At 45.2% G+C, this 23,710-nt stretch overlaps 1 protein-coding gene across 3 annotated transcripts in view; it reads right to left on the reverse strand.

Moving 5' to 3' along the window:
* Uvrag (UV radiation resistance associated gene) overlaps nucleotides 1-23,710 on the reverse strand; it is a 254,426-nt gene that overhangs the window by 205,812 nt on the left and 24,904 nt on the right. For 2 of the 3 annotated variants that reach the window (XM_030243116.1, NM_178635.3), the window contains exons 3-4: nucleotides 16,510-16,544; nucleotides 6,759-6,920 (exon numbers count right to left, since the gene is read on the reverse strand). Coding sequence is in view for 2 of the 3 variants with exons in the window: in NM_178635.3 (NP_848750.3) it covers nucleotides 6,759-6,920; nucleotides 16,510-16,544 (197 nt within the window). In the remaining variant the exon portion in view is untranslated. The remainder of the gene's footprint in view (nucleotides 1-6,758; nucleotides 6,921-16,509; nucleotides 16,545-23,710) is intronic. The other variant, XM_006508349.3, reaches the window with a different exon arrangement.

The following is a 23,710-nucleotide window of genomic DNA, read 5'->3' on the forward strand; positions in this document are numbered from 1 at the left end:
AGACCAGCAGACACAGACACTGCTAAGACCCGCAGCAGACCAGCAGACACAGACACTGCTAAGACCCGCACCAGACCAGCAGACACAGACACTGCTAAGACCCGCAGCAGACCAGCAGACACGTACACTGCTAAGAAAAGGGCAAGTACCTCTCAGGAATGAGGTATTGTTTCCTTTAACAAAATATTAACGAATCAAATCTGTCAGGATAGATTAAGAGCAAGAAGGAACTTCCTTAACCTGATAATAATATACTTAATAGCAGAGGGCTAAATAATCTGATATACTTAATAGTGAAAGGCTGAATAATCTGGTAATATTATACTTAATAGCCAAAGCTGAATGTTCCCCCTCAAGATAGGGCAGGAAAAGAAAGAAAAACAAGGATTTGCCCCTCATTAATTTTTATTGGACAATGTACTGAAGGGTAGTAGCAACTAAATAAGACCCCGCCCAAAAGATATAAGGTGGGTGTTAAATGTGCGATGATCCTCGCGTTGGCTCGGGTATTTGAACACTTGGTTCCCCGATGATGAGGCTGATAGGAGAGGCTGGGGAACCTTAACAAAATGGAGCCTGCTAAAGGAAGTGAGTCACTAGGGCTGGGTCTTGAGGTTTGGGGAGGGGGGCATTTCCTATTCGTCTCACTTTGGTTCCTGACTGCTCTGCAGTGTGTATCTGCAAATGAGCATGCAAGTGTATGCAGGCCAGAGGTCAACATTAGATGTCTTCCTCAGTCTTTTTCTACCTGATGTTCTGAGGCAGGGACTCTCACACGACCCAGAGCTCGCCTATTCAGCAGGGTGGCTGACCAGTCAACTCCAGGGATCCTCATCTTAGCATCCCAGGGCTGGCTTACAGATCGGCACTATAGGTGTGGCTTTTACATAGGTCTGCAGAGTTTATTCAGGCCCTCACAGCTATGCAGCAAGGACCTTACTGACTGAGCCACCTCTAAAACAGCATCGATTTAAATTGGCATAAAAAGATGGGAATATAGAGGTAGAAATCTAATATGTGAGACCTGTAGGCTAAAAACTTCAAAATCCTAGTGAATTTTCATAAATGAACAGATATATAATAAATATATATAATGCCTACAGAACAAAAGACTCAATAGTCCCCAAGCTTGCTTTGATTCAATACCTATTAAAATACCATTAAAAAATCTACAGAAGACAAAAAAAACTTACAATAGCCAAAATAATTTTGGTTTTTATTTTTATAACGTTAATGTTTTGACTGATAGTTTAGAACTAAAACCAAGGGGCCAGGGGACCTAAACCCAGGGCATAATATAAAACTACTGTAGTCAAGACAGACGCACACATCAATGAGTCAGAGTCGAGAAACAAGATTCACACAAATGATCTTCAACAACAACGTCAAAGAAAAGGTAAGAGAATGTGCGTGAGTCAGGGGAGAGCTGCTTGTGGGAAAGGGAACCAACAAAAGGGGTGTGGGGGATGAAAGGGCAACTGAGGAGGGGTGATAAAAACAGTGCGTGTGAATGTGCTGTAATGTGACCCACCACTGTGGATGACTTACAATGCAATTATAGGAAGGAAAACAATGCAAGACCCAAAGGTTCAATGAAGACATGGTAGCCTTTATAAAAGTACAGAGCCATTATCCATTCATCTGCAGAACAATGACCTTTATATTTATATAAATGTTAGCTCAAAATGAATACCTGCAAGCCAGGCACAGTGACGCACATATGTAACCTCAGCGCCTGGGAGCTGGAGGCGAGAGGGTCAGGAGTTCAAGGCAAGCCTCAACTACACAGAGCAAGCTCAAGACCACCCTAGTCTACATGAGACCTTGTTTCAATAAGCAAAGTCAAAAATAACAACACAGAGGCTGGACAGATGGCTGAGCAGCTAAGAGCAAGTGCTTCTCTTACAGAGGCCTCGAGGTCAGTTCCCAGTGCCCATGTCAGGTGGCTTACAGCCGCCTGTAACTCCAGTTCAGTTCCCAGTGCCCATGTCAAGTGGCTTACAGCCGCCTGTAACTCCAGTTCAGTTGGAAAGGATTCCATAAACTCTTCTGGCCTCTGTGGGCATCTGTACTCACATACACACACCCACTGGCAGACAAACATACCAGTGTACATAAAATTTAAATAGAAATAAAATGCTGGGCAGTGGTGGCACATGACTTTTATCCTAGCTCTTAGAAGGCAGAGGCAGGAGGATCTCTGTGAGTTCAAGCCCAGCCTGGTCTACAAAAGTTTCAGGACAGCCAGGAATACTCAAGAGAAATCCTGTCTCAGATAGATAGATAGATAGATAGATAGATAGACAGACAGACAGACAGACAGACAGACAGGTAGGCAGACAGATACTTTCAAAATAATAACAAAAAATGGACAAATATTAAACCTACAACTTCAACCAAAAAATTTTACAAAATAGGAAAAAATTTTGGTGGCCTTAGGCTAAGCCATGTATTTTAGATGATATAAAAGGCATGAAAGCTTAAAAGTTGATATTGCAGACTTCATCAACATTTTTTAATGTGTTCTTTAAATGCCACTCTTAAGGAAAGGAAAAGGGAGCAGTGTAGGACTTTAATCCCAGCACTCAGGTCTCTAAGTTCAAGGCCAGCCTGCTCTACATATTGAGTTCCAGGATACTAAATACTGACACCCTGTTTCAAAAAAAAGGAAGGAAGGAAGGAAGGAAGGAAGGACAAACAGACCTACAGGACTGAAGAGATTATCCAGTGATTAAGGGCATTGGCTGCTGCTGTTCTAAAGGTCCTGAATTTGATTCCTAGTACCCATGTGGCAGATCCTACCATCTGTAATTCCAGTTCCAGGGATCCAGCTCCCCCTTCTGTCCTCTGCCGGTACTGCATGCATTTGGTACACAGCTATACACACCGACAAAACATTCAAAAAAAAAAAAAAAAATCACCAGGTGTGGTGGCGCACACCTTTAATCCCAGCACTTGGGAGGCAGAGGCAGGCAGATTTCTGAGTTCGAGGCCAGCCTGGTCTACAAAGTGAGTTCCAGGACAGCCAAGGCTATACAGAGAAACCCTGTCTCGAAAAATAAATAAATAAATAAATAAATAAATCTTTTTTTAAAAAGAGGAGGCTGGAGAGATGGCTCAGAGATTAAGAATGGTTGCTGCTCTTACAATGAACCTGAGTCCAATACCTAACACCCACATAATGGCTCCCAACCATCTATAACCCCAGTTCCAGGGAATCCAACAGGCACACATGGTGCACATACATGCACACTATCAAAATATTTATACATAGAAAGTAAATAAATAAAAAGTTTTTTAAAAGAAATAGAAAATGAAGACAGAAAAAAGTATCTGGAAAACACATATTTTATAAAGAACTAATGTGTGTACAATATATAAGGAGTATTTTGCATAGTACATACCTCTGTGTGTGTGTGTGAACCTGGAAGCCCAAGCCTGACTTCAGCATCGTCTTTCTAGCACTCTCTACCTTATATATTGAGGCAAGGTCTCTTACTGAATCCAGGACTTGCCTTTTTGCTACTCTGGCTAGCAGCTTGCTAAGAGATGCTCATAGTCTCTGTCTCCCACACACTAGCACGCTAGCATGCACACCAGGGTTTTAGTGAGTTCTTGAAATCCAAAATCTAATCTACACATCTGTGGGACAACTACTTTAAGTTCTCTCACTAGCCTTTATATGAAGACTTTACAAGTCAGTAGCTAAAAATTTAAACAACCTAGGAAAGAATGATATAAACAAACACTGCACACACACACACACACACACACACACGCACACACACACACACACTTATCCTAAGAACAGACAATTGCATTCTTGGGTCTTTACCCAAAAGAAATGACAACATCTATCAACACAAAGGCCCACAGCTAACTACTCACAGCAGCTTCAGTCACCATGGTGGTAGTTATTCAACTCCACTTACATGATTCACTGAACTGTACACTGTTATACTGTACTGCAGTTCCGTGCTGAAGATGGAAGTTCCGGGGCGAATGCTGCACCACCTAGCTACACCTAGCCTCCAGTGAACTGATCATATGCACCTGACACCTCAATAAGCCTAAGGCAAAACCAAACGCTCTCAAGCCATCCCTCCCTGACTCTGGGGCTGGTGTGAATACTTCTTCCTCATGCTTTCTAACTCTATTTAAAATGGTGTCTTCTGACTCTCTGGGTCCTTACCACTAAGAGCAAGAACTGGTAGAAAGCACAAACCACTCAATGAACCTGATTCTCTTGGCAGAATCCAATGGCAATCCACCTGTCTTTCTCTTTCCCTGTCGCTCTGGGAGCCCACTGCTCTAGTGTGCGCTGTGCCTCTGCTTCAGCCAAGGCTGGGTTCCCCATGCTGATGGGAACGCTCTGGTTGGCTTACAGCGCTGGGCTCTGCCACCCAGTGTGCTTCTAATACTCCAGTGTGCTTCTAATACTCCAGTGTGCTTCTAATACTCCAGTGTGCTTCTAATACTCCTAGGAGGACTTCTGAAAGACCAGCAGCAAAATACCAACAAAAATGAAAACGCTAAAAGAAACCATTTTAGGAGACTAGAAGTTGGCAAAGCAAGGAAGAGTGATGTTAAAGGCACAGCTCTGGTCAGGACAGAATGACACAAAGTGAAGATCTGGCAGTGGTCTCATATGTTCATCTTGAAGAGATGGACTCAAAGGAACAGAGAGATCGTGATATCGTGATCTGCTGGGACTGGGACCCAGGAGGGGCAGGTGTTTAATCAGTTAGAAAGTTTGAGCAACCCATTGTTGGCCTAGGCATGCAGCTCAGTGATAGATAAGTTCCAGCTGGCACAAGACCCTGAGTTTCATCTCAGGCACATCAACATCATTGTAATCAATAAACAATCAAATAAAAATGAAAGTATGGTAAACACACTGAATATGGTGATTTTGTAATCTGAAAAAAATCAAATTTAAATGGCTCCTTTCAAAAGAAGTATCAGAATGTACACACTAAACAAATATTACCAAAACATTAGGATGTTTATAAACAACCTACAGCTGACATCTTGGGGTAACGTTTAACAGTAGTAACAAGAGTGCCAAGACGGAGCAGAGGGCCGCCTGTGCCTGCTCAGACGTGCCTCTGTGGCACAGCACAAGGAGGAGTTCTTAGGTCAGACAGATCTGAACCCAACTCTTAGCTTCACCCTTCTAAGTGGTCTTAAGGACTTTGTTAAACTCTCTCAAGCTTCAATTTTCCCAATTGAAAAAGAAGGGCGAAAATATCAACCTCTGCAAAGTTGTTCTAGCCGTTAATCATAATAAGTTCTGTATGGCACAGTAAACCCATTTCGTTTCATGTGCAGTCCTGACAGACTTCCTACACACTCTGGAGCTACTAGAAAGGACGATGGAGCGACCTCTGAGCTTGGCCAGGAGAGTTTAAGAGTAGGGAATATCAATCACACAGCAACAAAAGCAGCGCCAGGCCCAGTACAAAAGGCACATCTGTCATCTCTGGACTCCAGGTAAGAGCAGCTCTCCTTCCCACTCCTGGAAGACCCAACCCTACTGGAGGAAAGGGAGCCAACCCTACTGGAGGAAAGGGAGATGTTTAATGGCCGGCACTTTGTTTCAACTTCATTTCCACAATCAAGGGGAGAATATCCAACGAGGCCAAAGAAGCACAAGAACTAAGGAAAATACATACACACACATACACACTTACACACTCACATACACACAGACACACGCACACAACACAGCCATGTATGGACATGCACACTAGGGTACTTCTGAGTTCCCAAAGTTTTTTTTTAATTTAATCCTTTTTTTTTCAGTCCAGTCTTCATCCCCCATAGCCACCCCCAGAATATGCCCCCCACCCCCACCAACAACTGACATCCCCACTCCCTGGGGCCTCAAATCTCCTGAGGGTCAGGTGCATCTTCTCTGAGTGAGGCCAGACCCGGCAGTCCTCTGTTGTGTATATGTGTCGGGGGCCTCATATCAGCTGCTGTTTGCTGCCTGGTTGGTGGCTCAGTGGCTGGTGATCTCAGGAGTCCAGGTTAGTTGAGACTACTGCTCTTCCTATGAGGTCACTCCCTCCTCAGCTTCTTCCAGGTTTTCCCCAATTCAACCACAGGGGTCCCTGGCTTCCCTCCATTGGTTGGGTGCTAGTATCTACATCTGACTCTTACAGCTATTTGTTGGGCCTCTCGGAGGGCAGCCATGCTGGGCTCCTATCTGCAAGCACTGAGTTTCTGAAGTTAAAGATCCTCTGGGTTCCTTTCTGCTACCTGGGTCTCACTCTAGCCCAGGATGGCCGGAAACTCACTGTGTCCACCCTAGCCTGGCCTCAGAGCTGCTGAGATCCTACCTCAGGCTCCCGGGGCTGGGATCCACCACAGGTGTGAGCCACCACCCCTAGCTAAGGGCTTTTTTGTAACTCAAATGTGGCAAAGTAAGTATCATACGTAAACACAGTACCACAAGCCTTGTTTGTTTGTGACCTGGTTCTGTAACAAGGCTCTAGCTAGCCAGGAATTCTCTGTAGTCCAGACAGAACTCCAACTTAAGGCAATCCTCCTGCCTGTTCCTTCTGAGTGCTGGGATGAAACATGTGTCACCAAGCCTGGACAGTTGTCCTTTTTTTCTTGTACTAACTTACTTTTTTACCGTTTTCTCTTCTACTAACATCTATCATAACTGAAAATGTAGGAAGGAGCATCAGTAGAGAGAGGCAGGTTAATTTGTAGAGTACAACCCCTTAAAATGTCACTCTGAAAATTACCTGCTGTCCCAAGTACTTCAGCCCATCCAGGTAGACTTTCCACTCTATCAACAGCTGAAAGGCCTCTTCCTTTCCACCCCAAATCTTCACCACAAAGCAGGACACAGATGTATCCAGACGATCCGGCATTATTCCAAAGTCAAGACTCCTCCACGTCGGATTCTGTTGATGAAAATTAAAACATACTTTAGGAAGACTCTTAACTTCTTCACAAGAATTCCCATTAGACGGTAGGTCATTTTGTTTTCAATCTAAAAGAGAGGCTGATGAGGTGGCTCCGTGGATGAGGACAGAGGCTGATGAGGTGGCTCCGTGGATGAGGGCACTGGATGCTCTTCTAGAGGGCCCAAGTTTCATCACCAGCACTCACACGTCAGCTCCCAACTGCCTCTACCTCCAGTTCCAAGAGACCTGATGCCCTCTGTGGCCTCTGCAATCACCAGACACACAAGTCATATGCAGTCACACATGCAGGCAAAACACCCACATACTTAAAAAGCTAAAATAAAAAAAGAAAGACCAGAGCAGGCAGGGTGGCTCAGTGGGTAAGAACATTTGCCACCAAGCCTGACAACCTGAGCTCAATCGCCAGAACCACGTGAGCCAACTCCTGCAAGCTGTCCTCTGACCTCCTCATGCACCTGGCATGCTCAGACGCCCAGCTCCTTGACATACACAAAATAAACCCTTTCTTAGAAGACAAGGGGTATCACAGGCAGAAGTGGGGGGATGATGACACCCTGGGATTGGTCTGCTTATTAGAGGCACAGACGCTGACCCTCACTGACAGGGCTTCATACAACACTTTCATTCATGCATTCAAGAAAATACATGATGATTAAAAGCAAGCACAGATTAACACGTGAACGCAACTGGTCATCATGCAGAGAATAAGAACACATGCTGTGCTCGGCTCTAACTGGGACAGCCGCACAGCATCCCCACCTCCAAGGCTCAGGGTTATAAAGGGTGAAGGGGTGGAGAGGTTTCTGGACAGCTGCAGTCAAACAGTATCTGCCAAGCACGTCAGAAGCACTGCGTACAAGCACTCGCTGTGGCTGCGACTGCATGCACAGGACTTCACACCAGCAAGCTCTGGAGTGGGGTAGGGGTGGGGGCGCTCATTACACTTCACCCCAAGCTGAGGAGTTAGGCAGCTGGGAATTGATAGCTGCTGGGGTTGGAAGAATTCGTTTTCTTCAGGCATAGAGAAGGAACTAGAGGAGAAGGGAAGGGATGGGAGGTGATAAACCACACTACACGCATGCATAATATGCACAAACAATGGGCGGGGCAATAGCATATAGGCAATGCCCCCAAAGGACTGACATTTAAAACTGGAGATGTAGCCCGACAGCAGAGTGACTGCCTGGCAAGTGCAAGGCCCTGGGTACCATCCCCAGTACAAACAGGAACGATTACACTGGAACAGTGCAAAGTCCAGTGACAGAGTCATGCTAAAGGTTACGCAGCAGCACAGAACAAACAATAAACTCTAAGAAGCAGGGAGGATGCCCGAGAGCACGGAGCTTGGCTTCGAAAGCACAAATAGAATTTCAGCAGATTAAACTTGGGAATGCCAGGCAAAGGGAATGTATTACAAGCACTCAGAGGTGTGAGGCAACAAAGGAAGGCTTGCAGGCAGTACACCTGCAGCTGCTGTGTGAGGTGCCCAATACCCCAACACCCCCCCATCACCTGGCTTCCCCACCCCTCTCACCCTCAGTATCACCCTGCTTAAGCTCATGAAGTCTTGCCAGGTAATGGGGTTTCAGTCTTTATAGCTGAAGACCCTGAGACAGTGGACTGTGGGATGTGGGATTCAGGCATGTAGCCTAGTCATGCCCTTTCTACTGCACACTGCCCTCTCCTCTCTTCAGAGGAAGTTAAATGACTCTCCCTGTCATTCCACCCATGTGGGCTGGGCTGACCCATGCTCATTCACCCATCCTAACCCACATTTCTAATGGTAACCTCTCTGCAGAGCTCAGTGGTCAGCCAGTGATTGCTGAGACACTGTGCTCAAATACCTCAAACCAGTTATCCCTGCCAACGGGTTGGTAAAATGCAAACAAGACACAATTAAGAGAACGGACATGAAGCAAATGTTAAAACTAGTACAAGATTACAGTGACCTTCACAGATCAGCCAGGCAGGAACTGGTCCTCGGCTCATCTACAACTTGAGAATCCTGTAGGAGAGTTCTGGACTAACTCTAGCTCTGGAGCCTGAGATTAGGCTCCCCTCTGTTTGTCCGTCCCCCTTCCCCTCTGCTCTCCACTGTACCCCCCTAATCCTCTCTGCTCCCTTTATACCCCTGCTCCCCTCTGCTCCCTCGTATTCCCCTCTGCTCCCCCTCCTCCCCTCTGCTCCCCTCTGCTCCCCCTCCTCCCCTCTGCTCCCCCTCCTCCCCTCTGCTCCCCCTGCTTCCCCCGCTCCCCCTCCTCCCCTCTTTTCCCCCCTGCTCCCCCCTGCTCTCCTCTGCTTCCCCCAGTCTTCCTCTGAGCATTGTACTCGGTGTAGTTTAATGAGGAAATGAGGAAGGAACAGCACAAATGAGGAAGGAACGTGTGACAGGCAACATTAGTTTATCTATTCTAGAAATGCCAGGAAAAACAAGGACCTTTGAACCTGTCAACCTAACTCAAGTTTTGAATGAGGAAGCGGCGGCCTCTGGGGACTCCCTAGTTACCTAGTCACTGACCATGTCTGCCTCGCCTGCCAACTGTCAGGGTCTCCTGCAGACCCTTTGTAAGGCTGCAGGGCCTTCCTGACACTCTTCCCCGACTAGTTCCCTGGGAACACAGCAAGGATATTTGCTAAATAAACAACAACAATGGCACATTATATTCCAGGTACTGTACTAAAGAAGTTCTAATCAGCTTAAGGTAAAAAAATCTTACAGTGGAAAGCAGAAGTTAAGATTCCTTTGAAAATGGTGCCGCCTTTCTGTCTGACGTACATCATGTTTTCTAAATGGCCATTTAAAAACAGGCTGGTGTAACTATCACTAGAAAAGAAGAGCACTCTGAGCTGTGAGGCCCTAAGGCCCATTCAGTTAGCATTCCTCCTAGGCTCCGCCCAGCAGTTACCTGGCAATAGCCAGGTAGGCCGGGCTTTCGATAAAAGGGGCTGTTTGGCCCCTCCTTAAGCTCTCTGTCCCTTCTCTCTCAGACTCTCTTCTCTCCCTCCTGATCTGTTTCTCTTTCTCTCCCCTCCCCCCTCTCTCTATGTATTCCTCCCTCCCTTCTCCTGTCCCTTCCCCCCTCCCTCTGTGTCTTTCTCTGCCACTACTCCCTTCTCAATCCTCCTTCCCATGCCCCCAAATAAACTCTAGACCTCAGGGGGAAGGGGTGCCTCAGCATGGGCAGGCTCACCTCACCATACCCTGCTCTACAAAACAGATCCTGGCTCGTTTTATAGAACACAACACATCCGCTCCAGGGAAACTCCAAGTCCCTGACTCTCTCTCCCAGCACCTCACAGCACCAGGCTTCCCTTGTCTCCTCCCCACCCCACAGGCAGAGGCTTCTCCAGTGCATTTAACTTAAGACCTACAGGCCCCTATTAGCAATGTGTGTACACACTTTGCCTTAATTTTAGAACTCCAGAGCCTGTGTGACTGCTTCTTCAGAGGACTCATGCGTGGGAGACAGTAAGAACCTGTCTGTCACACATGGGGTCATAGTTGGAGCTGGCAGTCAAAACTTACAGTTGACTCCAAAGGCAGGAAGTGGTAGAAAACTTGCTTTAAAAACAAAATCATGTCTTATATATCCTGGGCTAGCCTCAAACTCCCTGTGCAGCCAAGGACGACTTTGAACTTCTGAACCTCCTAAGTTCTAGGACTGCAGGCAAGCACCACCATGACCAGTTTTATACTGCACCAGAGACCAGCCTCAGAGGAAAGCAGCGTCTGCATCTCCAGCCCTAGGTAACTGTCCCCAGGACACGGGCTACACAAGGGACCATTCCAGGTAAGAGCTATGGGTGTGGCTTTGTGCTGCAGCCACTGAAAAACCAGCTTGGTATAATAACTAATGTTCTTCATAATAACCTGGAGTTCTTGAGAAGTTAAATAATTCTCCCTTATGAAAAGAAGGGAAGGAAGAGAGGAAGAGAGACGTGCTGAACAGTCACGCAGACTGGAGTTCAGACTCCCTGTAACAAGCAGGGTGGCCTACGGATGCCTCTGACTCCAGCTCCAAGGGATCCGACACTCTCTTCTGACCTCCACACACATGCACACACGCAGGTAGACAAATGTGTGCATGTAAAACCATTTTAAAGGATTGGGAAGAAGGAGACCACAAAAAGGTGACATGGGCATGAATTCATATTCACTGAGATTCAACAGACCAGCAACTGCATATGTCTTTAAATAATGGAAATGGAAAAAATGAAAAGCTACCAAGTTATATCAAACAAATATTATAAACGTAAAGTTTCAGGCCAGTCACAGGGCCTCGTGCCTATAATTCTAGTACTTACTGGAGTAAGTACTAAGGCTTAGGCAAGAAGATTATTCAAGGCCAACCTGAGTTACATTATAAGATTTTATCTCTAGAACTGGTGAGATGGCTCAGCAGTTAAGAGCACTGACTGCTCTTCCAAAGGTCCTGAGTTCAAATCCCAGCAACCACATGGTGGCTCACAACCATCCATAACGAAATCTGATGCCCTCTTCTGGAGAGTCTGAAGACAGCTACAGTGTACTTACATATAATAAATAAATAAATAAACGTGTTTTTAAAAAAAAATTTATCTCTAATTACTTAAAGTCTGAAATCCTTGCATTAGGTTTGCTTATTCTTAAACTTGGCATTAGCTAGCATGTTCTCCCACTGTTCTAACGTGAGATCATCAAAACGGCCAATCAATACTAGGAAAGGTGTCCAGTCAGAACAGTCTATGAGGACGTACAAACTGACGTCACAATGATACCACAGTCCCACCACAATGACTGCAATAGACACTGAGTTTGGGCTAGGATCTGGAACAACTCCAGAGCCTCACACTGTCTAAGGGACAGAGCTGGTACAGAAACCTCTGCAATCTTTTGACAAATGTCTTCTACAGCTGAGCAGAAAAGCCCATTACTGACGCTCTGCATGGGCACACACACACTCACAGACACAGACATAGTAACATAGACACACACTCACACAGATACACACTCACAAACACAATACACTAACACAAACACACACACATATGGAAATGCATTCTTCTGTTCGTTGAAGATGTTCTCTAGAATCAGTGAATCACTACATGCACCAACAGTCTCACAAGTATGCTGAACAAAACAGCATTTGCCACTTGAGGGTCAAGCTAGGCAGAGGTACTCTGCTGTGGGAACCAGGGAAGGGGGAGCTTGCTGGTCTCTTTGGGAAGTGTTAGTGACTGGAAGGCGACACAGGAGAAAATAATTGTGTTCCATTCCTCTTCTGTTTGTTTGTATGTTTGCATGTTTGACACAGGACTTTTCTATGTAGTTCTGGCTGTTGCAGAACTCACGATACAGATCACACTGTCCTGGAACAGAGCTTCGCCTGCTTCTGCTTCCCATTTGTTGGTATTAGAGGTGTCCACTACCACACCCTGCACTACGTCCTTTATTCGTTGTTTATTTCTGTTTTTCAAGGCATGGTCTCACTGTGTTTCACAGTACCAGCTGATTGCTGCAACTCCCACGCTGGCCATGACGTGGAGATTTACCTGCATCTGCCTCCCAAGTGCCAGAATTTAAAGTGGTGCACCACCATGCCTGGCATAAAGGAGTGAAATGGGGCTTCGTTGGTTGGTTGGTTGGTTGGTTGGTTTTTTTTTTTTTTTTTTTTTGAAATTTTTAAATGGGGGGCAGGAAGTGACATCTTGACTACCTTGATCTCAGTCAAAAGCCTGAAAGGCGAGCACTGGCTCACACTGCCTGAAAGGCGGCCACTTAACTCCCTATGAGATCACAACAAATACGGGCTCTAGAACCTAAAACAGCATCAGTCCAGATCCTGAACCACCCATGTGACAAAGTGTTAAGAAAAAGCATGAAGTAACCACTCTCCTCCAAAGTGAAGATGCCTCGGAGGATCCATGCTACAGGGTCAGGGGGGTGGGGTACGGAATATCCTCCAGTGTACCAGTCTCTGCTGAGACCTGCCCTTGGAGGAACCAGGGCTTATTTCATAAGAAGACAGCTGGCCTGGGCTCCCTTATAGGCTGCTACGCTAACACAGCAGTGTTCTGACAATCTTCTCCCCACAGACTTTTCTCTGTGAGCTTACAAAACAGTCGCCAGTACACAAGGGAGAATTCTCAAGTTGGTACATGCAGACACAGCCTACCATCTATTCATAGCTACTGCCCAATATTTTTTTGTTAAGATTTATTTTATTTATATGAGTACACTGTGGCTGACTTCAGACACACCAGAAGAGGGCATCAATCCCATTACAGATGGTTGGGAGACACCATGTGGTTGCTGGGATTTGAACTCAGGACCTCTGGAAGAGCAGTCAGTGTCTTAACCACTGAGCCACCTCTCCAGCCCCCATGCCCAATATTTTTTTTAAGATTTATTTATTTATTATATTTAAGTACACTGTAGCTGTCTTCAGACACTCCAGAAGAGAGTGTCAGATCTTGTTACATATGGTTTGTGAGCCACCATGTGGTTGCTGGGATTTGAACTCAGGACCTTTGAAAGAGCAGTCAGTGCTCTTAACCACTGAGCCATCTCTCCAGCCCCCATGCCCAACATTTTTGATCCATATGATTTTTTAAATTTCTCTTTCACCTACACATACCAACTCAATTTTGAGGTGAAAGAGACTGTTCAAATAGTAACGTCAGGTGACCCAGTCTACATCCACTGACTACTAGGACTGCTATAGTCTTAAAAGTTCACTGCCTACAAATTGCCAACCAGAGGACATAAGATCACTACCTCTTATCAGGAGTTTTAAAAAGCCTTTATCAGCTGGGGGTTGGTGGTGCATGGCTTTAATCCTAACACTAGACGCAGTGCTCCTCTGAGTCTCCATAGTGTGTTCCAGGACAGCTAGGACTACACTGAAAAACCCCATCCCAAAGAAAATTAAAAATTGTTTATTACCAGCATTTGTTTCTCTAAACTGTTTAATAGCAACTACATAGTCACAAGAAACACAACTAAAAATGTATAAAAGCTGTACCAATTTTTAAAAAGCATATTCAGAGTATCTCTTTACAATTCATGCTGGCTTTTTTAATTAGTAGAAGCCCAGCAAACTCCCTCCCTGCCCTTCCTCAGCTCAGCTCAGGCCTCCTGACCCAGCTGAGGGATGACTTACTGCCAGCAACCTTCCCTGACTGCTCCCCCAACCCCGAAGTAAATCAGAGTCCTACAGTCTTCGCGGCATCTTCTACCTGAGCTAGCTCAGCCTAGCTCCCAACTGTGGAGCCAGAGGAAGCTGGAAGATTGATGGTGATGCAGTTATTTACCCCAGGGTCACAGTTTTGGCATGAGCAACACAGAGACAGCTCAAATGTTAATTTATTCAGCCGCAGTTCCACAGAGGCACTGGAGAGAGACTGGAGCACCCCACAGGCAGTCAGTAACTCACAAAGACCTACTGATCCTGCCCATCTTCCCATCTCTGCTGAAAAACAACTCCAGTCATGATGCCAGTGATGGCTCTGCTAAGTTGTATCTCGTGTTTTCTCTAAACATGTCTGCTCTGGGCTTTGTTTATGCAATAGTAAGGCTCACTGACCTCTAGGTCAAACAGCTGAAGGAAGTGTGTGTGCGGTTAGAGCCTCAGAACTTCAGTTTTATTTGTTACAAGCTGTGTGCAGCCCACATCAAGTTCCTGGCCTGTTCCCTCACTTTGAAACAAGAATACACCCTACCTTGAAGCATTGTCTTCCGTGGGAAATAATGTACAGAACTCACCTAACCTGGTCACAATCACACCTCTTCACTAAAGAGACTCGTGTAGAGAATCTCCACACACCGACCCGCTCTGGGTATCAAATCAACTTTGGGGGCTCTGGCTAGCCACTCCCACTATTACTTTTCAATCATTTTAGTCACTCTAATGGCCTGTCAATCATAGTACGGATACAGTCTCTAAAAAAAAAACAATAACAACAGAAATAATAATAACTTGGGGGAAGGTATGTCTAGCTGAAGTCAGAGGCAAACAAAGCGGAATTATCCCCATTAACTGTTATTAACTAAAGGAATGTGGAAAAGAACTGTGACTCTGGCATACAACCTGCAGACACACTTCCGTCCCCCTCCCTCCCTATCCGTATCCTTCCCACCCATCTCCATTTTGATTTGGTTTCTTTTGGGAGGGAGGGATGAGGAAAGAGGAAAGGAGGGGGGAAAGAAAGGGAGAAGGAGAGAGGAAGACAGAGAGGTGTGGGGGAGAAATCACTAAAGTTCTCAAGTATTTAACCACCAGGTGGCAGTCTTCTGGAAGCCCTGTGCCTACAAGCACACCCTTAAAAAGCTGTAACTGCTATCAAGTCTTTTCAGTTAACCATACCTTTGGCACTAGATATTCTAACTTTACAATATCTGCCTCGATTGCAAAAGCAAAAAAGTCCTGTATATGATTTGCATCAACATCTAAATTTTTTTTAAAATTTTTTTTATTTATTTTATTTACATGAGTACACTGCATCTGTCTTCAGACACACACTAGAAGAGGGCATTGGATCCCATTACAGATGGTTGTGAGCCACCATGTGGCTGCTAGGAATTGAACTCAGGACCTCGAAAAGAGCAGTCAGTGCTCTTAACCACTGAGCCATCTCTCCAGCTCCCTAAATTTTTAAAAACATCAAGTGTTCATAATAATATAATCAGAATTCTCCCAGCAATGCAGTGAGTAGAAATGAAATAGCAATGGTGTGGAACCAGCCAGAAGCCCTGGCTGATCGGGTGTGTATCCACAGGACTGAAGACTACAGGCTGCAGAGAAAAGCATGCATGCGCCAGCAGACACCCAGGGCAGTATTTACAGCAGCAGGATGCACGCTGGCTCGAACCAGAAGTCAAACATGCTCACCAACAGGGGAAAAAATGATCACCTATTATATTCACTCAGTAGAATACACACAAACAAATCAAACACAGCACACAGGGCCAGCTGATCCTGACAACCAAGCCAACACACAGGTGGGCGCCAGTCACCAGGGGCTTACTGCATTACTTCATTCACACAAAACTCAGAATCAGGGAAACTGCCCAGCAGCACCGTTGTGCATCCTCACACATACACACAATTCCACAACGACCCTTTCCAGATGGAGAGACGTGGGATGCTCGGTAGCTCGTTGTTTTGGTTTTGGTTTCTTGGTGCCAGGGTCTCACTGTGTAGCTGAGGCTCACAACCCTCCTGGCTATTTCCTCCCAAACCCTAGTATTACAGGTATGTACCCATGCCCAGCTAGACACGGCCAGCTAACTGAGCAAGGCTGTTATCACCCAGAAATTAGTCCTGTATACAGAGGCCTGTACAAACTACTTTTATGAATTTTACCCAAATAAATACAGAATCAAAAATCATTAAATTTTTTATAAATGAAAATGATGCAAAATTAAAGTTTACAACAATTTAAAAAATCAGAAACAACTGAACATTAACAGATCTGTGCATGAACCACACATAACCAAAGAACCAGACCTCAACGCAAACCACTCACATCTTAAGAATCAGGGATATACGCGGTGTCACATGTACCTGTTGGGAAACAAACTTACCAAGGAATTCTTAATCACTTCACTCCTATAAAATTCTGGAAAAGAAGAAAAACAACAGTAAGTGACAGGAAAGACAAGCAGCTCGTTAACTAAGCACTGTAAGGCTCTGGCGCTCTAGGAAGGCGTCTAAACTGATCCAGCGCCTGCCATCTTTACCAATGAGAATAGAAAACCAAAATTAAGTAAAAGTCTCTTAAGGAGGAAAAACATCAGTGAAGCACATCACAAATTGTTCAGATTTAGTCTCGGAATTGTTACCTGTCTCCTTCTGCAGCACATTCTAATTTAAGCCCTTAAAAATCCAAATGTTCTCCTTTTCCCATTTCTACTCACTCCTTTCTTTTCATGTGAACACAATGAGGGGGGGGCGGGGGGGTCCTTCAGGGGGCTGAGATGAGGTCAGGATTCTTTCCCTATTCTCTTTAAGGCAGGATATCTCAATCAAGCCAAAACCTCCTCTACACAGCTCGTGTGGCCAGCCAGCTGGCTCTGGGGATCCATCTCTGCCTTCTGGGGCTAGATTACAGGTGGGCTGCCACAGTCCCCCTGCATCCAGGTGGGTCCTGGGAATTTAAACTCCAGTTTTCATCTGTCCAGCAAGTACTTTAACCTCTGACTCCCAAATCCCCCATTTCCAGTATCTATGACTGATTCTCTCTGTTCTTCAGGCACCTCTAGAACATTCCCTCATAGGAGTGTAGAATGAATACCAATTTAGAAACCATGTGACCCAAGCTTTATTTGTGCTTGTGCTAACATTCTACCTCTTCAACTTTGTCAGGCCCTTTCTCAACTTGGAAAATTTGGATAGCTGAAGTTCTTCTGCAAGCATTAAAATTTCATGATTCCAGGGCTGGAGAGATGACTAAGAGCACTGACTGCTCTTCCAGAGGCCCTGAGTTCAATTCCCAGCACCCACACGGTGGCTCACAACCATCTGATTCCCTCTTCTGGTGTGTGTAAAGACAGAGCACTCATATACATTAAATAAATAAATAAATATTTTTAAAATGTTCATGATTCCATAAACCTTCATATATAGCATCAAATGTTACAAAACCAAAAAATAAATAAAATAAAATAAAACTATGCTATAGGTCCTGATAGACATTCCCGACAACCCTCCAGTGCTCTGCAGCCACCCACCCAGATTATCTCCATGCCACTGTCAATGCAGACCCTAGGGACTCCTGGAGTCCCCTGTTGCTACAGGACAGTGTTTCTCACATGTGATCCACACACTACTGGTACTTGAGATGAACTGAGGCACGATACATGGACAAAGGCCATGATTGCAATGTGTGCCTAGACACTCCATTTGTTACTGTGGGCCCAAACCCTATAACTACCGTGTCCTCATCTCTCAGAACTGTCCCTGGCACAAGGACAGACACTCAGCCAATTCTGTTTTTATGAATGAACAATGACATGCCCAGGGAGTGCACTGATGTCCACCCTTGCAGGGAAGCTCTCCCTCCCAGCAGCTCTGGTGTTAAGGCATTTCCTTGTGGACAGGCTGCCTGTGCTACTTCACCCTCATCTTCCACACAAAAGGGCACTTACTGTATGTTTTGAGAACATCTCACAACACATTAAATGCAGGAACAGGTTCTGCCAGAGGATTTACAGCAGGGTCCAATTTTTCTAATTAAGCCAGCAATGTTTATCTTAGGTTACAGCTCTAGGCTACTTACATGCACTAGCTGAATGGTGGTTTGATTTTTTTTTTTTTTTAATCATGAATAACTGTGGTAAGTTATCTCCGGTGATTAAATGAGCCAATTCCATCCTTAAAGGCAGGTGTATTGGGAAGCAGCTCTCTGGTGGGTTCACTGGGCCCAAAGAACAAGGCCAGGGAGACAGAGGGAAGGGGGAAGAGAAAGAGAGAAAGAGTGTGTGCACTGCAGGGACAGAGACCAAATGTCTGATTTACAAAGGAAAGCTTCTGGGGGAGGGGAAGCCTGGCCCCACAGGGGGCGGGGCGTGCCAGCCACGCCCTGTAAAGAGCAGGGACGGGGGATGCGGGATTTATATATTTTGGTATATAAAATGTGTCCCAGGTATAAATCCCTAGAGTATGGAATAAGAAAATTCTATACTTTTAAAAGGGAATATCCTGACGTTGCTATGGATTTTAGCATCTTTCAGATAGTGCTAGAAATAAACAGTCTTTCAAAGATATATAACCTAAACGGTGTGGCTTAGAGAAGTACCATTAGAAACAAAACTGCGAGACCCACTAGCAAATGGGTTCCACGCTAGCTATGACAGACAAGTCTCTGACTAAACTGTGCGATCCCTCCACTTAAGGAAGACTCATTTCCCAGGCTCCCTACAACTCTAACTCCCAAACATTCATCAAACACTGCAGCCACTTACCACAGGATCCCGAGTATATCCGTCATACATGCTTGCATGCATGTATACTTTCATGCATACACACACACATACATACATACATACAAACAAACAAAACAAGATTTTAAAGGAGTCTCCCTGTGCCTTCATTTGTCTGGTTCTGTTATTATTGGGATTTGTTCTTACTGACACTGTCTGTGGTCTTGGACCAAACCCAGGGCCTCACACATACAATGTCAATGCTCCCCCAGTCCACCTTTAGTCCTAGCCCTGAGGCTTTTTTTAAACACAGTATTTTTTACTTTCGAGTTAATACATGTTATTTATTATTTACTTAACCATACTCATTTTGCTTTACTTTGTTACAAAAATGTATTGCCTTTTTAGGGGGGTGTGGGGGTTTTGGGGGGGGGCTTGGGGGTTTTTTTTGTTTTGGTTTTTTTCCAGACAGGGTTTCTCTGTGTAGCCCTGGCTGTCCTGGAACTCACTTTGCAAACCAGGCTGGCCTCAAACTCAGAAATGCACCTGCCTCTGCCTCCCAAGTGCTGGGATTAAAGGCGTGCGCCACCACTGTCTAGCAAGACTATATTGCTTAAAGGTGGTGAGAAACTAGGCTGGGAGCATTAGGGCCCTGTTGGAGTACTTGCCTCTCTTCAATCCCTGTGACAAACTAAAGAGATTTAAATATAAAAATCAAAGTCAGTGAGAAGACAACAAAGGCGTATTTTAATTCTTTTGGAAAAAAAAAAGAATTATTCAGCTTCTCCTGCAAGCACCTAAGTCCAGCATTCTCACAGAACAGCTCTCCACTGCTAAGAGAGGAACAGGGTCATTTCTGCTAAAATGTTGAGTGGCTGACTCTGTAGATAAGCCAAACTAGGCAATTTCCCATGTCCATTAGTGTTCCAAACTAGACAGGCTGACCAAAAGGATGGAGCCCAACACAAGGGCCATAGTCCCTGTGAAGAGAAAGATCAGGGGGTGTGAGCCGATCTCCAAAACACTATGCCACCATCCTGTTAGGTCTAAAGTAGCAGAACAGAAACAGGGCTTGAAAACAATGGATACGCAATTTTAAGACTAAAGCACACGCAGCCCTCAGTCTCTCGTGTAATATTAACGACCTATGCGGGGCTGGAGAGATGGCTCAGAGATTAAGAGCACTGACTGCTCTTCCAGAGGTCCTGAGTTCAATTCCCAGCAACCAAATGGTGGCTCACAACCATCTGTAATGAGATCAGATGTCCTCTTCTGGTGTGTCTGAAGACAGCAACATTGTACTCATATGCATTAGATAAATAAATCTTTAAAACAGAAAAAAAATTAATGACCTATGCAGTCATCAATAGTCAATTATCATCTCCTTCTCTTCCCAGGAGAGAACAGGGCATTGTGAGGCATAAATTAAATACTAGGTTAAAAACACCTTATGAGCCACAGTGTCTATTAATAAACTTCTACTCATTTTATTCTTTTCATGTGAATAAAGTCATAAAGTAGATCCTCAAAGAGTCCTATCAGAGCCTTATGTCCCCTTGGATCACTACATTCAAGAGCTTTTCTAGACAGCCATGCCCACGCCTAAAGACCAGAACAGCCATGCTCACATTAAAGGACCAGGAAGCCATGCTCACACCTTAATGATGAGACAGCCGTGCTCACACCTAAAGGACCAATGACAAAGAGTCTGCAGAGCGCAATGCCAATGGCCCAGGCTGGCTGGCATGCTACACTCCTTCATTCAGTAAATGTTTATGAAGAGCCTCGACCTCACTCCTAAGAGGAGAAATATAAGCTTAACCTAAATGGCAAAACTATTTTTCAACTATCTGACTAACAAGAATTCAAGGGCTTACACTAATAAGGCTATAGGGAAAGACACACATAAAACAATTCCCACCCAATACAATTTTGTAATACCAACCAAAACAGAACATACTTTCTCAGTGTCCCAAGAACTCCACTCCCTAGAACTTACCCTAAGGGCTGACTAACACAAAACAATGCACTAGTAAAAGTTAGCCAATGCAGCAAGAGACAAAACAACCTCAAAGTCCTCCGCAGGGCCAACCACAGACACCACCAGAGAGCAGCTAGTCAATGCAAAGCCAGAAGCAGTGCATCAGAGATGCCCTCTAGGGCAGACATATAAAGTGAAAAATGCCAAGCGCACAGTATCTGCGCACACATGCCATCTGCAAGGGAACTGCTGGGAATGGAGGAAGAAGATCTTAGCTTTCTTCTGTTTCTGCAAATAATTTAGGAAAGACAAACAGGAAAAAGATAGTAGCAGTTACCAGGACAGAAAGGGAAACAGCTTGATGAGACATTGATGAAAGGTAGTTTTAACATAAACCTCCACTTATGTTTTGAAACACTGACTGCATTATCTACCCAAAAAAATTAAACTGAAAATAAATGGAGGGAAGGGGAGGAGAGAGAAGATGCACCCGGCATCTTCTAATAACCAGAGGCTTCTGGTTATTAGAGTCAGAGTGGTTAAAGGGACATAAAAATGTCTGTTCCTGTGGACCCTACTCCTACAGGAAGGAACGAGCCGTTAACTAAACACACCAATGCCAGGTGATCGTAAAATAACTATGGGGAAGAATTAAGAAAAACAAAAAACAAAAAAACAAAGGAACAACAACCAACAAACAAAAAGCCCAGCAAATACAAGGTCAGAACTTGTGAAAGGGTTAGTCAGCATCAGAGTGGCTCTGAGAAGCATGCAGAGTAAAGGCCAGCGGGAATGTGGAAGGGCTTGCTTGCCAGCTCCGTACCTGGAGGAAGGTGTTCAGGCCAAAGTGCAGACCAAGTGTAAAGCATTAGTTACACAGAAGAAAAGGAGACAGTCAAGACACGGCATGGCTGGAGCGGAGAAAGCAGAAGAAAGGCTAGGCCTTCAGGGATCGTTTCTATAGTTCACTACCAGCAAACGCTGACGAGCAGCAGGACGTTCTGAGCAGTGACATAGGACACGAGGATCATGGCCTTATTCGGAATGAGCTAAGAAACCACACCAGCATTTTTTGGCGACAGATAGCATGATCTTTCATTTGCAAGGAGTCTGGGTTGAAGACCAGCTGGGAGAGAGGGCATGCGTGGGCAGACAGACTGTCAGTCGGTGGGCCTTCTGCCATCCATGCAAGGGAGGGCAGTGGCACAGAGGTACAAAGAAGCCTCCAGAAAAGTACCTGCGGAAAGGCTGGCTGTGGGAACTAGAGAGAGAAGGCGGTCCACCATGGCCCTGGGTTGTAGCCCTGGAAATGCAGTTGTCATTTTCTGACAGAAGAACATAAGGTCAGTGAGCTGGCACAGCAGAGACTCAGTCTTGGATATACCAAGTTTAAGTCACCTACTGACTCCAAAGGAGACACAGAGCAGGCAACTGGATAGAGGACATGACCTCAGAGGAAAGGCCACCTGAGGATGGGTCTTGGGTGAGAGCAAAGGACTGCAAGGCTCTGCCCCAATGGATTCCTGCTGGCTGGTAGTCGGAAGAGGACAGGCCCTGAGCACTTCCCAGGGGAGAAAATAACTATGGCTAAAACAGACGGGAGAGGCTGGCGAGCCGGCTCAGCAGCTAAGAGCACAAACTGCTCTTGCAGGAGTTCACCAACCAGCCTACTCACAGCATCCACTAGTTCCAACCCCAGGAGGTCCCACACCTTCTTCTTGCCTCTGAGACACCCGCACTGCCTGGTCACACATTCCCCAGACAGAAGCATGAAATTTTAAAATATAAATCTTTTAAAAAATAAATAGATAAACCCTCTAGCTGGGTATGGTGGCTCATAGCTGCAGTCAAAACACTGGGGACGCCAGGACTACCAGGAGTTTGAGGCAAGACTGGCCTACACAGTAAGGTCTCCGAAATAAAATAAAACTACAAATTTAAAACTTCTAAGTTTAAGAGGGAACCAGGATTAAAAGTGAGCTTCCATTCACCAACACAGGCTTTGTTCCAAACATGTATCAACACTATTTTGTGTGTACAACCTTAAATGTAGACAATCTCCTATAGATAACTAAAAAGATGTAAAATAAAAAAAAAATCCCCTTATCTTCTTGGGATCTACTATGAATTCAGATGAGATAAAAGAGTAACTGAGAAGCCAGCATTTCTGATATCCTTAAAAAAAAATCTTGTAAAACTGGGAGATTAACTAGCTAGGAAAGTGGTTTAGGAAGGAGAGGCAATCAGCCTCTGTGGCTGCTCTGCACCAAAGGTCACAGAAGGACGACGGCATACTGATGACTGTCATGACAGCCAACCAGATGAGGTAACGTTAACCAGGATTACTAGACGACTCTCCAGCTCCTGTGATGAGTTACAAGAGTGCAGAAAACACTTTGTTCCATCACGACTGGCTGGAGCAGAAAGATGCCTCACAAGTCACCAGCCATCTCACTGCAAAGATGAATTAACCAAAGCTCACCAGGGGAAATACAGCCCTAAGGGGTTTCTGAAGAAGTGACAGGCTCTACTGCCGTAGACTGTGGGCGACCCTGGCACTGCTGTCCCCTGTGTACATTAATGGTCTTCTCATTGGTAACCACAAGAAAATCTAAGTACTTTCAAAAAGCTGCAATCACCAGGCCAGATGTGGTAGCCCACACCTTTAATCCCAGCACTTGGGGAGGCAGAAGGAGGCAGATCACTGTGAGTTCTGGGCAGCATGGTCAATGCAGTGAGTTCTAAGCCAGCCAGGGGGAGAAAACAAATTGAAGTCAGAGACAAAAGAGAAAAGACAGTCATTCTGTGTCCATCTTTACATCACAGTCACCAGCAGTCCCATGGCTGCTTTTTTAAGAAGCCAGTCTAATTTATACTGCAATC

This window comes from Mus musculus, chromosome 7, assembly GCF_000001635.26.
Source record: "Mus musculus strain C57BL/6J chromosome 7, GRCm38.p6 C57BL/6J".
NCBI classification, from domain to species: domain Eukaryota; kingdom Metazoa; phylum Chordata; class Mammalia; order Rodentia; family Muridae; genus Mus; species Mus musculus.